The sequence below is a fragment of the Eucyclogobius newberryi genome, unplaced genomic scaffold (genome assembly GCF_026437365.1).
Source record: "Eucyclogobius newberryi isolate DKJ021-1_F unplaced genomic scaffold, fEucNew1.0.hap1 SCAF_22, whole genome shotgun sequence".
Lineage (NCBI taxonomy): Eukaryota > Metazoa > Chordata > Actinopteri > Gobiiformes > Gobiidae > Eucyclogobius > Eucyclogobius newberryi.
In genome coordinates, this window is record NW_027315857.1 from 6,583,288 (window position 1) to 6,603,311 (window position 20,024).

Here is a 20,024-nt window from a genome sequence, read left to right on the forward strand (position 1 = left end):
GGTGATAAAATGTATAAAAAAGGCACCCAGCAGCACTCTTAAATAGCTGGATACACTTTTCCACTCAGCCGTTCGTTTTACCACCAACGCTCCCTTTCACACACACTGCTGTGACTTGTATAAACTGGCAGATCGGCCTTCGCTCCTCTCTCTGCGTTTTCTCTTCATCTATAAAACAGTCCTCGGCAAGACCTCTTCCTTCTTGTCCTTGATTCCTTCTCAATCTCACTCAAAGCATTTTCAGCACCAGATCAAGTCAACTCATCAGGTTCACTGCTTCCAAAACCTCCACCATATATTCATATATATATACATAAAACCGAAAAATAGAACCCAACAAGAAAGAGAACAGGAATACATTCAGTCTTTATTTGAAAATTTAAAAATGGTCTTTTCATGCCTTTTTGCAGAAAAAGACAATTTGTAATTTTTCAAATTAAGACTGAATGTCAGAACCAGAATCAGAAAAAGGTTTATTGATATTGTTAGTGAACAACAATCACAACATAGGAACTTAGCGTTAAGGTGTACCATACAACAATGAATGATAATAATAGGAAAGTATATCAAATCAAATAACTTAAGAATTTACCAATCAAATGAAATAAAATGTGATTATTTTCCCATTGTATGTATGTATGCCAATTATAATGTCAAAATTAGAATCATACATTTTTGTATGATGGTCTTCTTCCATGCCGCCAGAATTACTTTCAGAAGGTATCCATTTATTGTGTCCATGGCAGAAGTTTTGAGGTCCAAATACAATGTTTGTCAAGTGCGATGACAATGTCAAAAACAGTATGCAGGGTGCTTTGTTAAAGCTGGGACATTTTTCCCCCTCATAATTTGTAAAATCTGTTTACACCCAAGAAAGTGTATTGTCAAAGCTGCACTTCATAAAATACCTCTACACCCCCTCTCATTGTAATTATTACACATTTTTATCTTTTCAAACTGGTAAGTAAGAGCCATGTGAGTCACTGTATGATGACACTTTGATGAGAGCTGATTGGCTGTGAAGGGGATATCACCCTGCTACAACTCTGTGTCTAAAAAAGCTGATCTAAAGCTTGTCAAAATTGTCAATGTCAATACTAGTGATGTGCCAATTTGTGAGATTGAAAGTTTTAAACACCTTCTTCCTTATTCCACTGTTTGAAAATGAGTCCAATATTTAAGGAGAATAGAACAGTCCCAAAACACATGATAATGATGAGTCACCTGGCAACCACTCTTTCTCCAGCAAACGGTATTACAATTTGAACTCCATTTCAACTGTGTACCTCAGACATTTATTTAATTACGTGTGGGGTTATTGCTCAAAAAAGCCTTGAAAAACATGCATTATTACAATGAGCCTGTACCCGTTATCAAAACAGTTACACAGTGCAGATTTAATGATATGTTGACAGTGTAAGCTAGCTGAAGGGGGTTTGTACGCTCCATAACGCCTATCCGTTTGAGCCCTGGAGTCCAAACGTTAAGCTCCACAAAGGCCTCCCCAAATGTCAGAGAGAAGTTCAGTTCGCATTAGCGACAGTGTCGAGAGGCAAGAGATTTTTTGGTGAACCGCAAACATTGTCCTGGTGTCACTTTTTATCAAGCGAATGTGCGAAAAGGCCTGGCATGAATTCTGCAACCTCCTCATAAACTATGACTGTAACTTGAGACAGCTGACACATGCGGGATTCTAAAGGAGACATATTGTGCTACTTCTAGTATTCAGTTTTAATATATTACATTTAGTTTATTTTAAATGTTGGGGAGAAACTATAACTTAAAAGCTCTTAAAAGTCCTAAGATCTTATCGTGTGTTGGTCATGTGTAATAAAACTTTGCAGTTATTTTGGATTCTGTTGCATGGACATAGAAGCTGTGAAAACAAGTAGTCAGGGTGCGGTTTGGAAAATTTCACACTGACCATATTCTGTTATCTCAGTTCTTGTCAAGTGAAACGTCTAAGAGCTTCATTATTCTAAAATAGATAAAATGGTATGTTCATAAATCATAAACATGGACAGACCCTCAAAGTATGGTTTATTCCGTCTAATTGTGCTTCTCTTTTTAAATATTTGCTTCCCAAGAGGCTTAGTTATTTGCAGTTCAGTTACAGTAATTACCAGGGGAAAAAAAGGCACATTCTCACTTAAGGTGCTCTTTTTCTTTACATCTTTTTGTTTTGTTGTGTTTATTTTTTACAAAGAGACACTATTTACAGTGCAAACCTAATTGTGTTGTCTTGAGGGTCGAGTTAGAAAACCCTTTGAATAGATTTCATTCCCTACAACTGATAACCATGAAAAAATGAGAACACATAAGTATGCGGCCAATTAAATATTAAAGACATTTCTGTAAATTGTAACGGCTCAATTGAGCGTGCCACTTTGGGATCGAGGAAAGAAGAAAGCCACATGTTTGCTGTCATGAATGTAGTTCTCCCACGTGGAACTGAGGAAACCACCCTTCGTATTACATAAGAGAGTATTCCGTGTGATTTGGACCTCCCATCAACGTGGCTATTTAAATTTCATCAGTTCCCCTCATGAAGATGTGTAGTCCTCAACTCCCTCCGAGCTTTTAGTCATTTATTTTGATTAGGGCTGTTTTTATAAGATACATCTCTTAAGTGAGTCGCCAGGGAAAGTGAGTTGGCACGGATGGCGGCGCAGAGGGAACGGAATGAAGTCTGTTTGATGATCATAAATTCCGTAATATCTTCTTGTCAATTAATTAGCAGCTTCCTGCATTTGTGTGTGCAAGTCTTTTCATTCGGCAGGCCCGAATCTCAGCAGACCAATACCCCGGTGTAGCCATTGTAAGTCTAAAGTGTTATGTGCATCTATAGAAACCGTGGAGTAAAGATCCTTCAAAGACTTGCAGTGTTTGAGAGCAGCGTGCTATTCTGTAACGGTTTTATTTATTTTGAACAATGTGCCGCTCCAAGATATTGCTCGGTAGCTGTCGTGTTTTAGGCACAAACAAGAAGTGGAATGACTTTCTGGACATTAAAAAGACATGCTGGGTAAAAGATAGATCGGGCTTGAAGTGCAGCCCCCATTATACTCGCTACAATGCACGCTGGACACTTGTCTTGTTGAGGCGACTGTGAGCACAGGCTGTTGTCGCGGGGATACTTGAGTCATTTGTGTCCCCAAATACTGCTGCTGTACAGAGTGGAGGTTTACCGACACATCCATGAAGCAAAAACATGACATAGGATCATTTGTACCTTCTTATATAATAATGCCACTCATTTTTTTGTATGTTTATATTAGTACAATTTGACCATCAGGCAATTTTGGGATAAAACGATTAATCAGATAAATCAGACTTTTTAGTTTAGTTTATGTATTTATTTGTTTGAATGGGACAGCATGTATTAATGAACTCATTTCCATTCGTAGTCCCATGGGACATGGGGTAAAAGCAGCAGTAGAAACCAACATTGTATAACAGGCACAGAAGACATAATCAGACAAGACATACTACAATACACAGGAAATTGCATAAAGGTACATGAATCTAATCCTAAAGTGTATTTGACTGTGGTCACTGTTCTAAAGGTACATCTTAAGACCAGTTTCTTTTTCTTGCCTTTAGGGGTTGAAATCTTAACCTGCACTTAAGGTTTAGCACATCTGAATTATTGGCAGCTAGAGTAAGCCTACTGGAGGGCAAATGATTGCTTGTTTACTCTCGACAATTAAGATGAACCAACACCTATAAAGAATATGTGGCCTTAAATGTATACGTTTTATGCTTTAGTATTTTTGAAACAATTTAAAAAACATGTTTTGTATGTGCTCTATTTGTAATAATACATTAGTCTAACTCAGGGGTGTCAAACTCATTTTGGGCCGCGGGCCAAATTTCAACGCTCAGGCTGGGTCGCGGGCCGAACATAACGTAAAACATAAAACAATAAAAATATATAGCTTTATATAGCCTATGCTGTTTTTGAAGCAATTACTGGATCGATTAAAAGAAATTACAAAATGTTTGTTCTCATAAACTGAAATGTATTAAGAAAAACAGGTGTCATTTCACCAATACTGTGCTCCAGTTTGTGTGCATTACAACTTTAGAGTTGATCTACAGAGATAAACATTTAGTCATAGGTATTTGGAACTGAAAAATATTGTATTTGACTTAATATCAAAATAGTAGTTATCTGTACACCTGAACTGACTCACCACAAAATACAAACAAACGTGGGAGCGTTGAAATAAGGAGGTTAAGTTACGCCTCTTGCATTTAAAATAATAAGTGCATGAGCCACAGTGTTCCATCAAACCAAACTATTTTGTCAAATCGTGGGCCAAATATTATGTACAAAATCAAACAATAGAAAATATAAGAAATAAATAGCTTTTTTACAGCCTAGTAATAGTTGTGGAAACTTGGAGTCCATATTCATGCTTTTGATGTGATTTATGATATGAAATGTTCATATCACAGACATTTTCTGCTCAAACTCAATATGAGCTCGCTATTTTCATAGTTTAAGCTGATCTTAGTGACAAATTATTCATGTAGTGACTCAAATTAGGTCATTGTGTTTGTGTTCACAGTCACAATAGTGTGGACACAGTCATGTTCATACTTTATTACACTCTGACCTGTGTTTTTACCTGTGGCTCCTGATCTGTCCAGGTTTGTAGAGGAGGTTTTCCTCACAGAGCATCATCACAGAAGTTAGTTTTCTTGTTGTTTGCTCCACATTAGCTCTAACATCCACAAAACCGTCTCCTTTCTTTCTTCCACGTGTTTCCAAAACCAGACGTCTCTGTCCTCACTCAGATCTCTGCTCTGAGGTGCGTAAGTGCTGTAAAGTGGGCAAACGCTCGTCTTACTTCCCTCTGCACTTCTCCCTCGGCAGCACACATGGCAGTGAAGAGCCGCGCGGGGGAGGGGCGGCCACCAGCGGCATTGTGGGATATGTAGTTTTAGCGATAAAAACGGTTACGGATCTAACTACGGTCCTATGAACGAAATTTTAAAAATAAATTAAAATATGAATTCTAAATGTTCGGCGTGCCGGATTAAAACGTTTGGCGGGCCGGATTGATTAGCTACAATCCATGATGCCATGTAATTACAACTGCCTTGGGTTTAGAGTGAAGGAGATGAGGCAGCCAATCCATCAATCGCCTCCAATCAAATAGTCACATACAACATTCATCCTTAGGAAGCAAGTAGTGTCTTGCCCAAGGACATATCTGTGCACTCGTCCAAGCTGGGATTGAACTGCCCACCTCAGGGCCAAAGGGGATCAAATACGCAAACCAACAAGGCACTGCCGCCCCCAATACGCACCTTTAATGTTCAGTGTTGCATAGATAATATCATTTCTTACTATTATTGATATATAAATGCAGTAACTATGGTCACCCTGCTCTAAAATATCTATCTTGGTCTGAGGATTTGTCCCAAAAAAACCTGTATCTCCTTCATTGGAATTTGCAAGTTTAACTCCGCTGTCTACTTAAAAGTATGATTACAGTATTTGATAAAACGCTTTAAAACAATTAGTGACTGAAAATCTGCAGTAAACTTTCTTAAACTTTGGATCCTTGATAAAATACTGCTGTTTGACATATTCTTATTATTCCTTTAAGATGGTTTCAGATTAGACTCTAACCTGGACAAAGGCAAAATAAATAATGCAGCACCGATCAATACTCCATTTTGGTGACCATCTATCACAGTTGTGGAGTGGTCCATCTCCCCGTTGGCCTATTTATCAAACAGGCCTTGGTCTGTGCCACAAAACCCTCCCATCCAGTAAAAAAAAAACATTATTGTCTAATTTTTGTAGTATTTTTGCTGCGATTTTATGACTCAACGTTACATTTGGCAACGCCTCCCAGTTCTCTCACAGCAAACAAGTCTGATTTCTATGCAGCAGGAAAAAAAAAGAGGAAAAAATATGACACTGCTGTACAAGTCATCCAAACCGACTCTGAATTTCCTTTGTCCCATATGTGGATACCTTGTCACCGTTTGTCATCTCAGAAACACACGGGGATAAAAACGATGCAGTGTTGGCGGCTGTTTCTCTACTACGCTCTGTCAGTATAATCGTTTTTTTAGTTTTGCCTTCGAGCATCAACAACTCTAACCCTTTAGCTAATATTTTGATATTTAAAGTCAACATTTCTGGCACTGTGGAAGGATTATCCCTCTTTTTAAATCTTCCAAAAAGGTAACTTGGATCTTGCCGAGCGAACGTGCCATGCAAAAAGGAACAATTAAGAGCTAAAATACTCTCTTTTTTTTAGGGGGGGATGTCGCCGTGTTCTCTCCCCTGCGACCTGTACAAGAGAATTCCGCCATGTTGTCTTTCATCATTAACTCTCTCTTAAAGGCCCTCGGGAGGCTCTTGAAGCGCGCGCTTTTGCAATATCAACCGTTACAACAGCCGTCTGCTTACAGTCACGGGGCTGCAGTCTCGTTTGAAATCCCCCTTTGTCGACGGGCGCATGTGGAAACAGTGGCTCTTTTGTGTGCGTCGTGCATTAACTCAGGTGAACGTGGAAGGTCTCGCAAGTCCACAGATCTTTGACCTTGTTCTCTCTCCCTCTCTGCTTCCATTATGCATCTGAAGATCAAAGGCACGCAAGCCGCCGGAGCAGGCAGGCTGGTGGGTGAGGATCCCCATTTGAAGGCGGCTGATAGAGGTAAGAGAATTTCATCTTAAATCACAACATGGCGCCATCAAAACCCACTCAAAGTCGTCACATTTGCTTCTACGGCGCCAGATGCTGTTAGTAAATACCTCCGCATAGAATCCATATAGTCCTTAGCTTGTTATGGCAGTGATGGTAGCACGAAACTGTCCCAACAACGTTAAAACTGACACATCATATTTTGCAAAGTTTAGCAAATTTGTACTTCGTACTTTATGTTTTCTGTAACATATTTTAGATTGTGTATAAATAGCTTTAGAGGATTTATTGTCCAGGAACCAGAGTTTAGACCAGGGACCCGTATCCAGACCTATTTTACTATTTTAATGAATTACTTAATAAAAACGGCAATAACCTCTTAAATTGTACATTTTATTCAAACCAATCAACCCTAACCCTAACCTTAACCTTAACCTTAACCTTAACCTTAACCCTAACCCTAACCCTAACCCTAACCCTAACCCTAACCCTAACCCGGCGCAGTCTAAAACACCGCTAAAACGCGGTCAAATAGCGGCGCAGTTTCAGGAACAGCGGTGCGCGGCCGGCACAAAAATAACATGGCAGTTTCGGCCGCGCGCCGCGGCTCTGCAGACACTCCCTTTTTAAAAAGGCGCATGCGCACACTCACTCCCCACCCTTCTGTTCTTTCCGAGAGGCCGCCTGCCATAAAACCTTGTGCTTGAGCATGCAACAGCCCCACTGCTACACGTGCGTTTGTTTATTAGCGCAACCAGATTGCATCGCATCTCTTGTCTTCGCAGATTTCCGTCGCTTCTGACTCAAACGCAGTCTTTCCCCGTGGTCCCTCAGCCATTTTTGTCTTTTGTGGTCTGAAGCGTGAAGCTACACTGAAGGAACTGTACAGCCAGAGGAACGTGTTAATATCATGGGAACGAGACAGAACAAGGCTGCAGGTGTGCACTAGCACGCAGGAAGTGATTGATATGTGGGAGAGCTATGCTGCTGTCCACGCTACGAGGAAATTAGACTCTGATTGGTCGCAAAAATCCTCTATTCAACCTTTAATTCATAATGAGCAGATCGTTTTTAAAGAATTAATTAATAACTTTAATAACTACTCAATTAAGTTTAGGCATGTAGGTATTAATTAAGTAGTTGCTTACTTCTTAATACACTATTTTCAAGGCTACTACCTTTTTTAATTTTTTTTTATTGTGTTACTGAAAAGTATGTGGCTAGTTTGAACATTTCCTTCGGCTAGCTTGCAAATGCTTTACGTTTAAAGTCACTTATGGTCTGTTGTACTGTAGTTACACACAGCTTTAGCTAACATTCATCTTTCAATATCTCCCACGGTTAGTTTTTTGTTCCAGGATTTTGAACATGAGGCTAAATTTGACTGTACTCAAAACACATGTTTCTTCTGTAAGATTTCATCAAAATTGGAAGTCCATTTGAAGTCTAAATATTGCCTCTTCAAATGGGTCTGGTACAAAGTGTGAAAATTACCTTGGCTTGAGGAGACCAGGAGCACTGCTACGTAATGTTCCCATTCATCTTAACTCGAGTGCTGGTTACCATGGCTTTGTGATACCAATGCTGTTTTTTTTGTGTGTGTTTTTTCACCTGTCCTTTGAATATGTTGGTCTGTATGAATAGTGAATATGAGATAGTTGGTCATTTCTTTCACTTTCAAACGACCTTTTCTTAGTCATTTAAAATATTTATTGCTAGATGTAATGTGTCCTGTTTATTTCAGTATTCAATAGGACTATGCAATTAATCACATTGTAATTGAATTGAATAATTCTAAGCTTCTCAAACTGCCAATGATCCGCTTCGGTCTTTTTAATTGTACCTCCAGTGTGTACCAGGGCACTATTTTCCTCATTTTTTGACAGTAGTCATTTTGCAGTCCTAATTTAGACCTTGAATAGTCATACTTTGGCCTGGAATAGTCCTGGTGTAGATCTGTTGGCATTGATAAGTTTAAATCAATATTGAAAGTGATTTTATTTAGATAGAAAAGTGAGATTTTTTTAGACTTTCCAGTGATGCAGTGTAACACATTTTACAGACTTTTTCTATGATATTACAATAACTATTTGCAGTAGTGGAATTTTGTCAGTACAAAAATGAATCACTGTATTCATTTACATTGTTTAACCTAAATGGCACATTAGCAATTGTCCCACATATTAGTAAAATGGATATTTATTCACTCCAGTCCCTGAAGAGCATTAGTAATTCCTTTGGATGACATTTTCCGGAAAGATGAGTAATAGCAATGTGATTGTGGATTCCCTACCAATACAGTAAAGCGTACATTTACCCGAACTTTCAAAAACTTATTCTATTTCCACAAATCAACACTTTGTCTTATACTGTATTTGTGCATTTTTGTAGTATACCTGAATGTTTGAGCAGTCCTACTTTTTAATGTCGGTACAATCCTAGCACTACTTCTACTGCTATAATTGTGAGTGAGCGTATTTCAATACAATGCCACACTTTGCATACACAATATCCTGCATTCTCCGAGAACCTCATTTCAATATCCTTGGTTTGGTGTGACGCAGTGAAAATGAAAATCACCATAAAATTAGCCTTTTTTTGTGTGTGTGTGTACATTTTCCTCAAATGGACGTGTCCTGGCCCTGTAATAAGCCGGGATCTATTGTTTGGAAATAACAAAACAGATTATCCATGCATAAGAGCCTTGTTTACCATAGCTTGTGTTGGTTTCGGCCTTATTTGCGAACAGATATCTGAGTAAGTGCGCGTGTGTGCGTCTGATGTTTTTCTTTCAAGGAGATGCGGCTAGTTTATTCCATTTTCACGCCACCGCCATATTGTACCTCTCCAGCTGCTGCTAACTGACAAGACCAGGTATTTATGGCCGGCATAAAAACATTCCCCGTCACCCTGCTGCCGCCCGGATTTACGACACGCTGACGAAAATAAGAAAAAAAACCAACAAAAAAGAGGTGTGTTCACTTTGTATAGGAGTTTAGAGGCTGTTTGCTAGTCGTGCTCCCCAATGATTCTGCAGTTAGTACATGTGCGTGTGTCAGTTCCTCTATCTAAGTGTGTGCGTGTTTGCGTTTTGCCTTGAAACACCAGCAACAGATAACAGATGGCTCCCCTGCATTAGAAGTGATTTATTTCCCCGTGGATGCCAGATATGTCAAAAATAAGCATGTGCAACATTAGTCATTTGGAATATTCATGCCTCTGCCGTCCGCCATTTCTCTCTCTCTCCCTCTCTCTTATTTTCTTAGCCAAAATACAACCAGCCCAGTCCTCCCAAAGGAAACCAGGAGGGTGCACACGGCTGAATGGGTGCGGTGGGAAGGGTGAGACCTATATGTGGAGCTAATTTAAATTTATTTTGTGTGTTTTCTCCCGGTAGCTAGATGCCAGATTTGTAATTAAAAAGGGGAAACAGTGTGATGACGCCTCGCAGCCACATTAGCCATAATGTGGAGGTTGTCCATATGCTGCCTGGAAACACACACATGTGTTAATGTTCCATATTCATTTTCAGCCTGCCTCGCTGAAAAATGTTTGCTGCATATAGCACCTCCTTTCCCCTTTCTTGTAACACTGTGATATAGAAGCGGGCAAATATTGATTGAAATGATTGGTATTATTATAAATGTTGTTTTGAAGATATGCAACATTTGAAAAGCTGGTGTATTAGTCATGATAAATCATCATAACTATTGCAAAATGCTGTAAAAAACAGATTATGTTTCTGCACTTTTTTTGGTGGTAATTTTACAGTCCTTTCACATTTGGTTTGCATTTAAACTTCAATTTACACATTCAAAGACAATAGCTTTTAAGTTTAAGTTTCTGTCAATATTACCCACCTACACTGTACTGTTGTATTTCTGAACAATTATGCAAGCTAATAATTTAAATAATATCTGCGCTAGTGGCTCAAGTATCATAGTGGTTGTCTCATAACTGGGGGGTTTATGGTTCAATTCCAGTAGTTTATGATTCTGCCTTTATTTGTCCCACAATGGCGTTAAAAATACAGTTTCTATCTTGACACGTTAAGAATAGAGTTCAAATTGGGCCCAAAAAGAATCCAGCCCGACCCAAGCCCGCATATGTCTTGTCTAAACCCAACCAATGCCCAAACTATTCCCTGCAAGATTGGACCCGACTTGACCCCGGCCTGGGCACTCATAGAACCGGAGTTACGTTAAGTAACCTGTTTTAACATACCCTTTGGATTTTTTTCGGCAGAATCAGTGCAATTTGTTTGAGTTTTATGTGTTTAAATGCTTAGAGTTCTACCTGAACTTGTCTCCAGTACCAGAAGTGCTTGTCCCACAGTATCTCCTTCACTTATTTGCTTTTTCAGGGAATCTGCGGCTCTTTCCTTCGCTCATCTCCCATTCTTCCCCCTACGCTTGGCTCTAAACCTCAGACCCAAACTCGAAAATACTATATTATACCAACATTATTACTAATACACACATTTGAAAATACTATATCCCAAATGATAACATTGGATCATTTATAAATTACAGTGGAATTACTATTACTTCTTCGAATGGCATGGGTTTTCTCACACACAAATTGTCCTCTGTCTTGTGCTCAATCTGTCTCATGACTTACGAGACTCTTTTCACACTTCTAATTTGTGAACGGATGGTATTTGAGGTCAGTGAAAAATTGGAACATTTGGTTTTCAGCACAAACTCGGTGGACACCAACTACGTTTTTCAACTGGAAGCAACATAATTCAGTCGTAATTTAATACCTGGAGGCGATTTGCCAATGTTGGCCACACCATTTGTTCATTATTGCCAATCACTTCAGCTTGTGAAAAATGTCATCTACAACCACAATATTACCCATACTTCCTTTGCCTCTGCACCCTGAAAATATCTAACATTCACATTTTGCCTACAGCCATGTTTATTTGCAAACTTACTGGAGTCAACAATTCGCAACTTGCTGAAAAACACATCCAAAAAAAGAAGAGAAAATCCAACCTACTGTACAAGACAACGGGGATCAATACTAGGACCACCGCTCCACAGTTCTCCCCACCAGCGCAGCCTCCTGTGAACAGGGTTAATTCGTGGCAGGGAGAGGCGTCTAGCAAACAGGAGTGATGCGCTTATCGCTCAAACACAACATAATTTATTCAGGAATATGCAAATCCAACAATCGCGCTGCCTTGTTTACCGAAGGGACCTGCTGATTCAGAGCCGGAGCGAGATGGAGGGAAACAATCCCCACGTACAAGCACGCATGACAGAACACTCAGCACTCACATCCACAGAAGACGAGGGGGTTTCAGCTGCGGGGAAATTATAGAGATTTTGTTGTGTGGCAGCAGAGTGGAGTACAGTCTAGTTTTGTGAATTGTGGAGTGGAGTAGGATGTTTTTTTGATCGGGCAGTTAAACCAAACATCATTAATTGAATCGGGATAATCTCTCTTTTGTCCACGAGTGGCGCAAGGTAGAAAAGGTTTCAAAGGACCTGGACAATGTTTTTGAAATTGAGACAAAATCATTTTCAGTGCTTCTCTGACTTTGTTTACCTGATGGCCCAGTTTTGTTCCGTTATTGTGACACCCTATTGTGAGCGGCTACAAGAGAACAATAGGGTAAACTTTGAGGTGGCACTCGAACTGTCTCAATTTAAAAAAAAAAAACATTGGTGGTAAAGGTTTAAAAAGTACTGGACAAATGTTGTTAATGTGCAGGTTTTGCTATGGTCCATTGAAATCATGGGTTAATTATGAATAATAAAGTGCAATGTTATCCCCCCATCAGATCTACAGCCAATTAAACATGAATGTACTGTATTTTCCAGATTATAAGTCGCACCAGCCATAAAATGCATTATAGAGAAGAAAAGAACATATACGTGTATTTTTGGGGAAATGTTTTTGATCAAATCCAAGACCAACAACAGACATTTCATCTTGAAATGCAATTTAAAATAATAACACCTTCAGCTACATGCCGCAGAGACAACGAACTGTCGTAAGTGTCAGGTATAACGTAACATATTAACAGTTATTCAGATAACTATAGCATAAAGAACATGTTGACAAGTTTACCAAAGCATCAGTATTACCCTAAATCACTAAATCCATTGAATTCTTCTTCCTCGGTGTCAAACAACTCCGCAAACCCGGGAGGTAGAGGATTCTTCCTCTGCATCGCTTACAGCCAAGAGCGCCCTCTTGCGGTGCCAGTGTGAAAATAACGAATAATATCACATATAAGTCGCTCTGGAGTATAAGTCGCACCCCGGCCCAAAAAATGCAATTTATAGTCTGGAAAATCCAGTAAGCAAAGATATATTGTGAAAGCAGCTCTTACGGTATAAAAGATAGACCGCTGTGTGCGCTTTACATCTAATTATAGAGCGTTTTTATCATCCGTGAACCAGTAATTAATGCTGGTGCGCTGTCAGCATGCTAGTTGCTGTTAGCAGTGATGTGACAACGAAGCCGCACTGGCCTCTGAAAGGTGTGAACACTACTTTTAAACTCATCACTGTGGATAATTATTATGCGAGAAATACGTTAGGGGAGTGAGAGATACGTTTGGACCAATGCAAACTCTTTAAAATGAATTAGTTCTGTTTATTCAAATCTTTAAAAGGACATGGTTATCAACAAGCAAATTGTAATGCCTGATATTTCTGATACCTTTTGGAGTGTATTAGCCAAGATTTGTTCCATTTATAGTAACAATTTTCATTCTGGCCTTGCTTGAACCGCTTTTATAAGATCCTGTGACCCACTGTGGAGTATTTGCGTTATGATACTACTAAGCACCGCAATATGACAGTAAATGCTCCATTATTTATTTCATACGTGGCCTGGGCAGAATCCTAGATTAAGATTCATTATCAGTGTTTGCTCTGTTTGAGATCAGATGAGCCATATTTAGAGCAAATGTATGATTAAGGCATGGTATGGCTCTGTATATTATTACTGAGAATATTCATTAGCAACAAAGAGAATACATTCCGCATATTGCGCAGCTGAATGTATGTGCGTAATTTATTTTTCCAAACATTTTTTAAGTTTCTGATTGCTTTCAATTATGTACACAATGCACTTATAGTCTTACTTAGCAGCAGCTGACAGTTGAAGGTGTTTTACGCTGATAAGAGTGTTTTCTATAGGCTTAAAGTAGGGCCAAAGGGAAATCTAAATAATTATTTGACTACGGTATCTTTAAAGTGCTTCTAGCTGTAGGAAATAAGCCGGTGCTGGAGTATTTGTTAAAGCTGTGAGTTAAGATTTTCTATGACCACAGGAAAATCTGGCTCTATTTTCAGTGTGAATGAGGTGCAAAATCAAGGGACCCTGAACATGTTTTTATGAAGTTTGAAACAGTTTTATACAGGATGCCCTTCCTCATTACAACCATCACAACTCTGTATCTAACTGTGGTGATTCTATTATCAGCCATATTAGTTCTATAGTCGTTACCATTTTAGAGCCTGTACAAATATACTCTCCTGTTTAAACCGTATAAGGTGATGGTTTGAATCCTACCAGCGCATAGTTGTTGTTTCCTTAGAATCACGAGCAGCCGATAAGCTCTGCCAATATTTTGGCCGATATGTTGGGCAGATTTTGACGATTTTCCTCAAAATATATGATTTGATATTACTACAAACTCATTAGCTGCCTCTACACAATGCGCTGTTCAGCATAATAGAGGTGTAATAAGGAAACAATTAAAATAAACATAATCAACAATCCTGCTTTTTACTACTAACTCAAAAGGGAGCAATTCAAATACATTTTGTGCAGCGCCATCATCGCACTTAAGTGTTAAAATAAAGCTTTATGTCTTTCCTTTAAACAATTGGTCAGGCCAAACAGAATATTGGCCTTAAGGGGATATTAGGCCTATAGTCGATAAGATAAAAAGTGCAACTATTTGACTACTCCTAGTATATAAGTGAGGGAAGGAGATGATTCAAACTACTTTACAGCCCATATTTGTTTCACTATGAATTAAAAATACACCCACAAATAAATTAAAACTTTGCAGACCAATGCCAGTATGACGTTGTTTTCGCAAATACATTTATGTAGTTCATGTTCTCTATTATAGCTATATTGTAAATTACTTTATTTTTGTATCTTTACCCTATGATACTGAAGGATTTTGCAGTGTGCTTGATAAACTGTACAAAATGAAGTCACTCTTGTGCCTCTTTGGACAGACTTGAACGCAATCCGATCTGAAGCCTGGTTTGGAGCAAAGATGAGAGTAACCGTGTTCTATTTGTGGAAGCGCCTTTTCTCTATTGATAACTAAGAGTTCTCCCATCTGGCGTGCCACATGTAATTTTTGCTCTTCATCTCCTTTGGATTGTGTAAATGGGTATGAGTTTCAGCTATTTCCTGACTCCCCGTTGAGAGCCCAATTAGCGTTGCCGTATTGATTCGTCTATATGGCCTGCGTCGTGTGTGCTTTTGCAGGTGGGTCGGCTCTGGATGGGATGTAATACGATAGACAACAATTATATTTCTCCAACACCATCTATGAGGCCTAACAATAGGGTACAGAGCAGAGAAAATTGATCTCTGGTGAGCTGTTGTGAAGAGGCGCAACCACGATTTGTTCATGCTTCATGTATAGTGCACATAATGAAACAGTTTAGCAAGAGTGGTGTATGGCATGTTTAATGGTGAATAGAGGTAGCAGTGATAGTGCACTATTTATAACTTTGTAACTACTTTTACAATACATTTTCAACCCAAATCATGTTTGAAATATGGTGACTGAAGGCTTCTAGATAGAGAATATTTATGAATAAAGTGTATTATTAATGAAAATTTTATTTTTTTATTTCATAACGCCACTGTCTTTGTTATAAACATGTATTTTTGTAATTGATTTGGAGCTGGGATCACCAATGTGCTGTCCCAGTAAGACTGTGTGTAACTCCGTCCACTAGAGGGCGCATGTTTTACCGCACATTGCTTTTGTAGAGGAAGTTAAGCAGCGGCCATGTTTTTCTGTGTCACCAGTAAGCAGAAGTTACAGCTCATGTTGTTTTAATGCACAAAGTATCTTCCTCGGAGTTTAAGGGAGCATATGCTTGTAAGTTTGTCATTGTCATGTCATTATGACTACGTTTCTCTGGTCACAGTTCGAATAAATTCAAATGTATTCATATGCTAATTAGATCGCTAACTTATGCTAATCGCAGCTAGCTATGCTAACGATTTCCTATTGTCATTCTTTGGACCTCTGTTGTGAATTTTGAGCACATAAGCACTGCTAACCTGTGCTATACTTTAGTACTCATGTGTTTATGTGACTTGCTGTCTTTTATTTTCTGTATTAAGAGACTGATTGTTGTTTTTGTCTCTTTATGTTACAGTTTTACAAAAACTATTATTGAACTTGGAGCAATGGAGCAATAAACATGGCCCAACGTCATTACAAAGTGTCTTCATTTCAAGTCAAGACTGTTCTCTATCTGCCGAACTAGACAGGCGTTTAGCGAGGGCAGAATAGTAAAAAAGCATTCATCCTTACAAGTTCCATCACAAAGATACCACCGCATCTACCATGGCTACTCCTCAAGACCAGGCATTGGAAGAAACTATGGACACCCGGTCAAGATGGACCAGAGCAAGCACCACTTCATCCGTCGCCGCTGCCAGGGCACGGGCAAAAGCAGAGGCTGCTAAGGCACAACTGTTATATGTGCAAAAAGAAGCTGAAATCTTAAAAGAACAAGCAGAACAGCTTAAAAAGAAAGCTGAACTCGACGCGGATCTGCACCTACTCAAGTCACAAAAGGAGGTTGCAGCAGCTGTAGCTGAGGCTCAAGCGTGGGAATCGTCTGTCCAGGAAGATGTAGACCAACAACAGCCCCAACTAGGTGCCATGCCACCCCTCGACCCGGAGCAGAGGACAAAGGACTATGTGCAACAACAAGCGGAAATACGTAAAGAGATGGAAACACCTGACAGATATGTTCCCAGCAAAACCAAACCTCTGCCGCCACCCACCAGAAAGAACAATGAAACAAATCATTACAGTGAGTTAAGTGATCACTCAATAAGCTAAAGATTTCAACCACTGCCACAAGTCAGTGCAAGTCCACTACAGTACAATATGGACTACAATCACTACCCATCAAAACCGGTCAGTGACCCAGCCCACTTTTCTCCGTCTAATGAGCTTAGACACAATTATATTCCCAGTGACAATACAGGGTTAGCAAAGTATCTCATGAGAAGGGAAATGGTCAGCTCAGGTTTGCTCAAGTTTGATGACCAACCAGAGAATTACTGGGTTTGGAAATCCTCTTTTCAAAGTGCAGTACAAGAACTGAATTTGTCACCTCAAGAAGAGCTAGACCTGCTTGCCAAATGGCTTGGTCCAACGCATCAGAGCCGCTTACATAGCCAACCCTAAAACAGGCCTTCACATGGTGTGGCAGAGGTTAGAAGATTGTTTTGGGGCACCAGAAATCATAGAACACGCCCTACTAAAGAAAATAGAAGATTTCTCAAAAATGTCAAGCAGAGAAAACCAGCGTCTAAGAGAGCTGGGATACATTTTGACAGAACTTGAAGGTGCTAAGTTAAATGGCTTCCTACCCGGGCTCTCCCATCTGGACACAGCACATGGAGTTAACCCCATCTTATCCAAACTACCCTACCATCTACAGGAGAGGTGGGTCACAGTAGCTTCAAGGTACAAAAAAGAAAGGTGTGTCTCATATCCCCCTTTCTCATTCTTCGTGCACTTCATCAATGAAGAAGCTAAGACTCGTAACGACCCTAGCTTTGCTTGTGTTACAGGCTCCAATACGATGAATATAAAAACAGAAAAGACATTTAAACCAAAATATCAAACCCCAGTCTCAGTCAGAAAAACTGATGTCTCACGCAATAGGATCAAACCAAAGGGTAACCGACAAAGACAACCCCGATCCAGAAAAGGAGTGTCCTATTCACCACAAGCCTCACCCGTTAAGAAAATGTAGGCTTTTCAGAAGCAAGTCTTTAGCTGAAAGAAAAAACATAATAAAGGACAATTACATTTGCTTTAGGTGTTGTGCCTCAGTTCATCACATTGCCAAAGCCTGTACCAAACCAGTAAAATGTATAGAGTGCGGTAGTGAAAACCATCCCACAGCACTGCATCCAGAACCCATTCCATTAAAACCAGAGAGCCCTGCTGCCACTGAAGATCATGGTGGGGAGCAAAAGGAAACAGGTGCTGTTGATGAGACATCTAAATGTACTGAGGTATGTGGAAATTCATTCAGTCCAAGATCATGCTCTAAAATCTGCTTAGGAAAAGTCTTCCCTGCTGGCCAGCCAATCAGAGCAGTCAGAATGTATGTAGTCCTTGATGAGCAAAGCAACCGCTCGTTAGCAAAATCTGAATTCTTCAACACATTCAATATTGATGGACTGTTAGAACCATACACACTTAAAACTTGTGCAGGTGTCATGGAAGTCACAGGAAGGCTTGCTAACAACTTTGTTATTGAATCACTTGACAGCTCAGTACAAGTCTCCCTTCCTGCTCTTTTAGAATGCGACATGATACCTGATGACAGGTCAGAAATCCCATCTCCAGAGGTAGCCATTCAATATTCTCATCTGACAGCAGTTGCAGACAAGGTACCTGCTGTTGACAAAAATGCAGACATCCTCCTTCTCCTCGGCAGAGACGTTCTTCAATTACACAAGGTTCGCGAACAGTGCAACGGGCTACGCAACGAACCCTATGCTCAACGTCTTGATCTCGGATGGGTCATTGTGGGAGAGGTTTGTCTCAACAAAAAGCACAAAACAAAAGACATCAATGTTTACAGGACTCACATTCTTCAAAGTGGACGTGCCACTCTTTTCAGCCCATGTGAGAATGTTTTTAATGTAAAAGAGGGTCCAAAAGACACAACTCCTCCGGTGAACCTCAATGCCTCTATGTACCCCTTTGAACCAGAAGCAGACATAATTGGCAGTGAGGTATTTCAGAGAACACAGGATGACGACAAACCTGCACTCTCGATCGAAGACAAATGTTTCTTGGAGATGTTAGACAAACACGTGTACAAAGACGATGACAACACTTGGGTCGCTCCCTTGCCTTTTCGTTCTCCACGTTGCCACCTTCCAAACAACAAACCACAGGCTCTAAAAAGACTTCAGTCTCTACGATACGCACGAGCCAAAAAACCAACAATGAAGGAACATTTCATTGACTTTATGCAAAAAATGTTTGATGCAGGTCAATTGGAGCCATCCCCTCCCCTCAAAGAAGACCAGGAGTGCTGGTACCTGCCCATGTTTGGTGTGTATCATCCACAAAAGTTGGATCAGATTAGAGTAGTGTTTGATTCCAGCTCCAAATACGAAGGTGTCTCGCTAAATGACACACTTCTCAGCGGACCTGACATGAACAATACTCTTCTGGGTGTTTTAACCCGCTTTCGTAAAGAACCAGTCGCTATCACAGCCGATGTTCAACAGATGTTTTACTGTTTTACAGTTAGTGAGAAACACCGTGACTTTTTACGTTTTTTGTGGTTCGAAGATAATAACCCACAAAAACCCATCAGAGAATTTAGGATGACAGTGCATGTGTTCGGGAACAGTCCCTCGCCAGCCATAGCCATATACTGTCTCCGTCGTGCCGCTCTTGAAGCTACAAACTCCTCGCCAAGAGCAAAAGAGTTCATTCTCCGCAACTTCTACGTTGATGATGGCCTTGCATCATTCCCCACTGCAGAAACGGCTATAACAACCCTGCAAACTTCACAAAAAATGCTTTCCGAATCCAACATCAGGCTACACAAGGTGGCATCTAACAGCAATGATGTCATGCAAGCGTTCCCGCCATCAGACAGAGCCAAAGATTTAAAAGATTTGGATTTCAGCGCTGACCCGTTGCCTCTACAAAGAAGTCTGGGTCTCTCGTGGAACCTAGACTCAGACTGTTTCACATTCCGTGTATCTCAAGAAGAAAAACCCATACAAAAAGAGGTATACTCTCTACAGTTAACAGTCTGTTTGACCCCCTTGGTTTCGCTGCACCAGTTACACTTGGAGGAAAGCACATGATGAGAGAACTGACAACTGAACAGTACGAGTGGGATGCAGAGCTTCCAGCTGAAAAGCAAGAGCAGTGGAAAATGTGGAGAGACTCAAAGACTTGGAACAGTTGCAAATTCCCAGACCGTACGTTCCTGTTTCGCTGTCCACTCAAACTCAATACAGAGAACTGAGCGTCTTTTCAGATGCGTCAAACACCACCATCGCTGCAGTAGCTTACTTGAAAACGGTGTCTATTTCTGGAGACTGTCATGTGGGCTTTATCATGGG

The 20,024-nt window shown here is 40.0% G+C and overlaps 1 protein-coding gene across 2 annotated transcripts in view; it reads left to right on the forward strand.

The window, feature by feature from the left end:
• LOC140371834 (glucosidase 2 subunit beta-like) overlaps positions 1-20,024 on the forward strand; it is a 210,895-nt gene that overhangs the window by 83,215 nt on the left and 107,656 nt on the right. For both annotated transcript variants that reach the window (XM_072459045.1, XM_072459046.1), the window contains one exon: positions 6,611-6,683. In XM_072459045.1, coding sequence (XP_072315146.1) covers positions 6,611-6,683 — 73 coding nt within the window. The remainder of the gene's footprint in view (positions 1-6,610; positions 6,684-20,024) is intronic.